This window comes from Pagrus major, chromosome 9 (assembly GCF_040436345.1).
Source record: "Pagrus major chromosome 9, Pma_NU_1.0".
Classification (NCBI taxonomy): domain Eukaryota; kingdom Metazoa; phylum Chordata; class Actinopteri; order Spariformes; family Sparidae; genus Pagrus; species Pagrus major.
Genome location: NC_133223.1, coordinates 27,841,869 through 27,849,522, shown reverse-complemented (window position 1 = coordinate 27,849,522; position 7,654 = coordinate 27,841,869). Strand labels below are relative to the sequence as shown.

Here is a 7,654-nt window from a genome sequence, read left to right as displayed (position 1 = left end):
AAAAGTCTGGGCACCACTGAGCTAGAACATTTTCTTTCGACACCTAACTATGACACCTTCATCTACCTAAAGTCGCAACAACAACATTTCAGAGAATATGAAACAAAGATCATGATTTTTAATACTTGTATTTCCCTGTTTACTAATAATGTATATATTAAGATCAATGATGCAGCTCAACAACAAAACCTGATCATACAGTTCACATTTTACAAACATGTACCACCCACAGTAAACAAAAAGAAAGACATTTATTAACATAAATCTTATATATTGGACATATGAAAGATTTATAATGATACAGTAACACAAATCTTTGATATCACAGTCTATTGAGCATTAACGTTCATCCTTGACCTTGGATATAGTTCGACCACAAAAAAATATTTCCTCAAGGTCCATTTAGTAGTGTTTACTGGAGCTTTCAGCTGCATCTTGCAGACCAGTGGATGAAGTTTCCCAGTTGTCATGGAGACTTCGTCAAGTGGGTGGACCTTGAATTAAGCTGTTCTTTTTTCTATTGGCCAATCCAGACACACTGTATTTGACTAGTGCACAATAAATAGTAAATGCCACTCTTTGCAAAATGTAAACAAACATTAGAGATACACTGGAGAAATTGTCATTTTTAACTTGTAGCCATAACTATAAAAATGTTCATCTTTAAATCTGTATAAGCACATGATCATCTGGCCTGTACATAGAAAACAGTTAATTTGACAGCACAACAGACTTCAACACTTCTCCGAGGACGACACAGTCTCCAAGTATTAATGGATATCAGCAAGTGATTTACTTCAGCTGTGTGTGTGATTTATTACTGGCAACAATGTCACATCTGAGTGATTGTCTATAAAGTTGTTACAGCCATTTACTTGTAGACGAGGATGTTTTGACACATCTACAGCAGCCTGCTAAAAGCTAATTACATGTTACAGTAATATCAACTGGCTGATCATACAAAGACCACTTAACACGTCAACATAGGACTAAAACAAAGATCACTCCTGAGCAGTGCACGCTATAATGATGCTACATTCAAGGAATAATCTTGTACCCTGGTATTTGACCTCCTACTGCGCAACATTAAAAAAACACAAGAAAGCGAGCACAGAGAGCAGGGAGAACAGGATGAGTCTCTGGTTTACTGAACCACATTACTGTACAATGGGTGGCTGTTTTCAACAAAATAACAACAGTTACAGAACACCAGCTGTTCATGTTAACAACTGCAGGGCAATGCCAGGCTGAGTTAGATGAATATGGCACATCTGACCTCCAGTATTGATAACAGCACTGGAATTCTGTGTTTACATCAGGGGTTTTCAAAGTCAGACTGTGGGCCTTACCTTCAGACAAAGGCTTACTGTACTTACCTGCTTAGTTCACTGTAAGATCTTGATTATGTCATTGATGCCTTTCTGTGTTTCAAGACTAAAGTATCTTCAGACTAAGGGCATGTGGAGTTAATAGTTAATAGTTCACTTAGTTGCAGACTCATGTTACATTGCTGTGTGTTCACATGGCTTGCAGGTCTAACAGGTTTTGGGAGCTAATGCCAATACCATTGTTAGAGAATAATAAATTCTGATATCATTATATTTGCTGATATACACACATTTTTTGTAGCGATCTCTCAAAAGGTGTTGCCAAAAACTTGTGACAAAAATATGTAAAGGACGCAGGATATTTTACAGTACTTAATATTGCTGTGTTACATGACTTCAGACTACACCGAATACATAAAAAAAAAAAGGTTTGTCCTAAGGCATTCATTAGTTTCTGATTCCGGGAAAGTGGGAAATACACTAAAAAATTCACTGAAATTACTGAATCTCTGAACTCTCCAGACGCATTCAGACTATTCTATGAGATCTCCTGGAAAGAGACCATATTCACACAACGGCCATTTTTCCTCTGACATCATGCTATGGGTGCTAAGCTCGAATCCTGGGATAAAGGTGTGCTGCTGTGTTCCAGGTTACAAGTCTTATACACTTAGCGAATCTAACAAATAGTAATCATACGTTAGCATTCAACCACTTCCTAGCTAACGTTACTAGTGGTACCTTGAATGCAAACGTTAGCTGTTGTCTAATGGAAGCTAATGGGTTATCAAATGTGTTGTTTTACCTTAAAATATGGCCCGATGTCCCTCAAAACTATTTGGAGGCCCAACACCCACTTCTAAAACCTCAGATTTATAGCAGTATAAAGTACATGTTCAACCCAAGACAGTTTTTCAGTGTGAAATTACATTTTTATACAGTAAATCCTTTTTTCTGACTGAAATTTATGGCAGCATCCTGTCCCCTAAAACTGCCCAGACAGCAGGTCTCGTCTTCCTCTCGTGCTATATACGTTACACAACAACATTTACAGTACCAATGTATGGGTAATATACCCTCCCGAGCGTGGCCATCCAAACTTAGGAGCGTATATGAGTTGGTCTCTGACTCCCGACAGCTTTAAATGACATTCTTCTACTCTTCACAGACACCAAGAGTCACACGTACAAACCAGTTATCTGCTTCCACATACGCAGTCACTCTGTGCACTCAGCTATCTCTGTGCCGTCCACCAGCAGCGTGTGAATGATCCCGTCTCGTCTCTTCCCGCTGCTCACAGCCTTCACGCAGCAGTTGTGGTCTCCGAGTGTGAAATGTGTTTCTGTGCCATCGTCAACAAACTCCCCCTGCAGGCACAAAGTGTGGACAAAAGAAAGGAATCATTTAGTTCGTGTTCTCAGCTCTGGAGCTTTCCAAATGCAGACAACTGTAGAACCACAGGGTGACAGAGGCTTTCTACCAGTCGAAGTTCAAGTGTTTATAGTGCTTACTAAAGGAGACACGTATTAACTGTTGATTTAAATTGCTCTTGACACCAGAATTAATATATTAAATTCAGTGATGATGAAGTATCAGTTACTGTTGTTATACTTACTGCAGTCTCTATGTTTTGTCCATTACACCAAACATCCATGGTGTCTTTCTCTGAAAGAAAGTAAACAAACACACAATGAATCAATGAGACACACAACTCTTGGGCAATAACAGAATGTGATGTGACTTCCAGCTAACTTGCTAAACAGGTCTCAGTATAATAACTGCCAGGTTTGAGTCTATTTTTGTTTTTAATGCTGTCAGGGGTTGGTGTGAGAATGTTTGAGTTTATCTGATCATCTTCTTCCACGCAACAACAAAAAGTGAGCACTGCCACAATTAGTATAATCTGTCTTGAATCACTTAGGTTTCCTTGACACCCGTCCTTTCTGAAATATATCATAATAGTTTCTGTGGTAAAGAATCATGCTCACATGATACTTTAAGTTAGAACAACAAAATAAAAATAAGCAATAGACAAAATTTGCAGAACATGGTGTAATAACAAACATATATATATAAAAAATGTAGTTGTGGCTCCAGTTCATGAAAGACCTTTTTAAAAGACAGACATTTTCCAGCTGAACAATACAGAGAAGAGTCCACACATTAAATAGTGCTCGCATTAATATTTATTACCACCATGTGTGACATTTCAAGCAATACAAGTACCTTTACAGAGGGGACTTTACAGACGTATGGTCTTATGGCATATTTAGGTTGTTTAGATAACGCTGTACATATGAGGTAAACTTACAAGGTTCATTGTAATTGTACAGCAAGGTCTAGTAGTATTTTAGTGTATCACATAACATGACCTGTCAGGTGACCCCTCTGCACAGGTAATTGTATGGTGTGTCTTGTGCCCAAAACGACACACATGGGAGGTAATAAACGTTGGACTCTATTTTTGTATTTTTCCACTTTTGCCTCTGGTCAGCACCTTGGTTCACCCTGCTTGGATGTGTGCACTTTTTTTTAACTTTTTGCACAAACCTTTCTTAAATCATGCTAATATTTACTTTGAATCCTCTGAATCATAACAATAACATAAATCGCAAAGAATGAAATAACAACACCCCCGCAAAATTTTCAACTCTTCATATTTTCTTGTTTTTATTTCTAATTATACAGGAACAATGTTTAAAACTCTAATTTATGAAGGGAAACAAAATGATGAATGTACCCATACACTAATACACTTTTGTCCACGTAGCCAAATTTTTATGTGTCTGAATTTTAAAACTTGTGTGTACGTGTGTCTGTGTAAAATATCCTAATTAAGATGCTCCTTTGATTGGTAAAATAAGAAATATAAAAATAAAGAATAAAGATAGACTAATAAACTGCGTTACCATGAAAATGACTGCGCCATTTAACCATGTAATTTCAGAGACACCCCACTCTTGTGTTTGAGTGATAGCTGAATTCAACACTTGTGAAAACCTTTTAGCTTCAAAAAGCATGGCTTGATCTTCTAAACATGTCCAATCTCAATTTTCTATGGCAAAAAAAAATACTAATGGTCTCCCTTGAAACCACACGGGGGCAACATTTAGCTGGTTTGGGTGTTCTTATGACAACACTTATAGATATTTATTGCCCACTAATGTACAGTAGTTCTTATGTCATGCACATGCTTCAGGTGTTATGCCACCTGATCAGCTGTAAGCAGTATAATTATAAGAAGGATTAACTTGCCCAGATGACAGAGACAGAGTAGGACTTAGAGCTGTTAAAGAGCTTAGCCTCAGCTCCAACATAATATTAGTGGCCGCTTCTCAACGGGCAGAAATCACACTATGCTAAATATCAAACCATTGTCTATCCTGATTGATTTCCTGCATTAAGAAATAAACCTAGACACTAATAAAAATTTAAGGTAGATGCTCTTCTACCTTAACAAGTCACTAGGGTCGACCAATGTGGCTTTTTCATGGCCAATACCTATTATTAGAAATCCAGGAGACCGATAACTGATATTTGGAGCCGATACTTATTTGCATTAAAAATTACATCTTAATGTCAAAATTTAGGATAAACAGTGATGTAATGAAGTACAATCTACTCAAGTACTGTACTTAAGTACAATTTTGAGGTACTTTACTTGAGTTTTTCCTTTTTCTGCTACTTTATACTCCCTCTCCACCACATTTATTTGATACTAGTCACTTTGCAGATTCATATCATTTAGTGGCTTAGTAGGATATTCCTTGTGACGGGTTGTGGGCAGGACATTGTGTGAGTGGATGCTGCATCAGAGTCAAAGTAGCACACTTTTGAATGAGTGTGTTTTAGCAGCAATCTGACTGAAAAACCACTGACAACTGGAAAAATGCAGTTTTTTTGAAAACTCACAGTACAGCAGGTGAATACACAGAGAGGCTCACCCAGGACCACCCTGCAGTCAGTGCCGTCCAGGTTGAGAACCCACGTGCTGGTGACCTTTGACCTGTTCTCCATGTACTTCTTCAGGCTCTTCCCATTAATCTCCAAGGTGTACTCGTAGGCAAAACCGCTGACTGCATCAATGTTGATGGTCGCTTTGGTGTCCGACCTGCCCACACTGAACGTCTCCTTCCCCACGAGCTTGAACATCCAGTCTCGTCTCAGGATCTCCTGCAGAATGATGCGAAATCAGAAATCAGAAATCAGAAACAGCCCCTGTTAAAACTGACCTCGCAGTAAGAAGAAGCCGTGTGACATTACCTTTCCATCAACGTAGATGACCCTCTTTCCGGTGGTCGTGCCGTGTTCAAACTCTATCCTGTGGACTCCATCGCTCAGTGCCACCTCCCACACGCCAGCAAGATCATTCGACATCCTGCCGTGTTCAGACCCTGCTGGAGACGAACAACAACACAACTAGGCTGCTAAATGTCGAGACAAACGCATGACTAACGTGAATTACGTTGCCCAACTAACCTAGCTTACAAACTAGGCTGACGCTAGCTAGCTGGCTAGCTAATGATAAAGACGTAAAACCTAATCATACTTTTCGGTGCAGGTTCAAACGTATCCCCGCATATATACACAACTACCGAGGTACAACAATTTAGCGATTTAGCATGATGTTTGAATGTTTACTCCAGAGTGAAAATGGCTAAAGATTATGTTGGAAGTTGTAGTTGGTGGTTGCGTTACGACTTCCGGTGTCAGGATTGCCCTTTCAAAATAACAGCAGGTAGTGTTGACAACTTACGGAATACTTTCTGTATTCAAACAAAAAGTAAGTGGCTCTCATGTGAGGTTTCTAACAAAACACTTATCAGCAACAACAGCCTTATCAAATCATATATGTATGTAAGAAATTATCAAAAGAACGAGTATCTCACAGAGCCCTTTAAAAAGTTTATAAAGTTACTCCTAACTCAACAACTCACAAAACTGAGAGGAATTTCTCTCCCTGTTCATCTCCTTGCAGAAGTATGTTGATGTTCACTTTGCCATCTGCTGCTGTGCAAAGTTTGTTCAAATTGTCAAACATTTATCTTAATAACTATTAGATATAAGTTATGCCGGCCATTCAAATTAATCCATAAACATGAATGTTGCACACAGTTTACTAAAACGTCATTATATAGAATGATCCCCCAGCACCTTCAACCGTGACTGACTTCCAGCGTCGTGACTGACTTCCAGCGTCCCTGGGGTCATGTGGAAAATATTAGTGTGAAAATGCCATGTGTAAATATGTTTTTCTTCCAACTGTACAACCTACAAACTCAATATATAATATTTTGCAAGTTTCAACGTTGTCTTAATGCATATTCGCTCTTCAGCAAGACTAGTATGCCTAACACAAACAGACTTCTAGTAAAGCCAGAGCACTAAAACATCATCAGTTCAGTTTGCTACCAACCTGTCCTTTTTATTTTGAAATGAAAACGGAAACACTGCTGCGTCAGTCAAACACTAGGCTGCCTATCTTTTCAGTAGCTCTGACCGCTAACGCTACCTTCTGAGCAATAGGAGGATAACAGTAGCCATTAACTCAGGAATATCATCCGTCATTACACTTCGGGGTTACCTTAAAAGTCCTGAAGTGAGCGCTCTAGCTCTGTGGCTAACAAATCATCAGCAGGCCACTTTAGCGAAGTTTATTCACAGGTAGCTAGTCAGCTAGCTTACCGCACAGAGTCAACAGACGAGCTGTGGCTATGCTGTTGCTATGGTAACATGACATCCGCCTACGTACAAGCTTAACCACGCCCCCCCATACAGGAAAAAGGAGCTAAACATGAAATACATAATAAAAAGACTGAAGTTTAAAGTAAAGTCAACTTTTAAAAGAAACTGTAGGCTTAAAAAAAGTCAAAAATGCATTTTTTTTTAGGTTTTATCTGTTTTGAAGCCACCTCCATTATATCATTGGGGGTACGCTTCCTGACAGCTGAAAATAAAGTGCAGTATAACTTCGACAGATGTGTGAGCTACCTTTCATGTTAAACACAGGGGGAAAGGTGGTTTTAACACAAAGATAAAACCTGAAAAAAATGTTTTTTGTAAGTCTACAATTTCATTTGACCTTTTCTCAATGCTGTGAAAGTGTGCTTGTTGGAACATAAAACCATCATTCATATAGTTCATAGTTTCATAGGGGACAAAAAGAGAAATATAATCATTAGCCTGCATCCAGGTATTGTGCCTTATGAGAACAGTCTGCAATATTCAAAATGAAAACTCTTACAAACATGACATTCAGCCTATTTATTGGTAGAAGTAACAGTAGTTTGTTTTGTTAATAACATAAAAAATGCAACAAATATTGG

General features: G+C 38.6%; 1 protein-coding gene across 1 annotated transcript; it reads right to left on the bottom strand.

The window, feature by feature from the left end:
* Positions 1 to 2,456: 2,456 nt before the first annotated feature.
* Positions 2,457 to 6,986, bottom strand: faima (Fas apoptotic inhibitory molecule a). The gene is made up of 5 exons (XM_073474203.1): positions 6,913 to 6,986; positions 5,592 to 5,722; positions 5,273 to 5,501; positions 2,944 to 2,993; positions 2,457 to 2,695 (listed from the first exon to the last, which is right to left on the bottom strand). The coding sequence occupies exons 2-5, from the start codon at positions 5,703 to 5,705 to the stop codon at positions 2,546 to 2,548; spliced, it is 543 nt and encodes a 180-aa protein (XP_073330304.1). The 5' UTR covers positions 5,706 to 5,722; positions 6,913 to 6,986; the 3' UTR covers positions 2,457 to 2,545.
* Positions 6,987 to 7,654: the final 668 nt, after the last annotated feature.

Bases quoted from the DNA above. Each gene is read 5' to 3' on its own strand.
- faima (XM_073474203.1), bottom strand. From the start codon at position 5,705: ATGTCGAATGATCTTGCTGGCGTGTGGGAGGTGGCACTGAGCGATGGA. The intron at 2,994-5,272 runs GTGAGCCTCTCT...ACTTTCTTTCAG, and splicing joins TGACTGCAGGGTGGTCCTGG to AGAAAGACACCATGGATGTT. The intron at 2,696-2,943 runs GTAAGTATAACA...TTGTGCCTGCAG, and splicing joins GACAAAACATAGAGACTGCA to GGGGAGTTTGTTGACGATGG.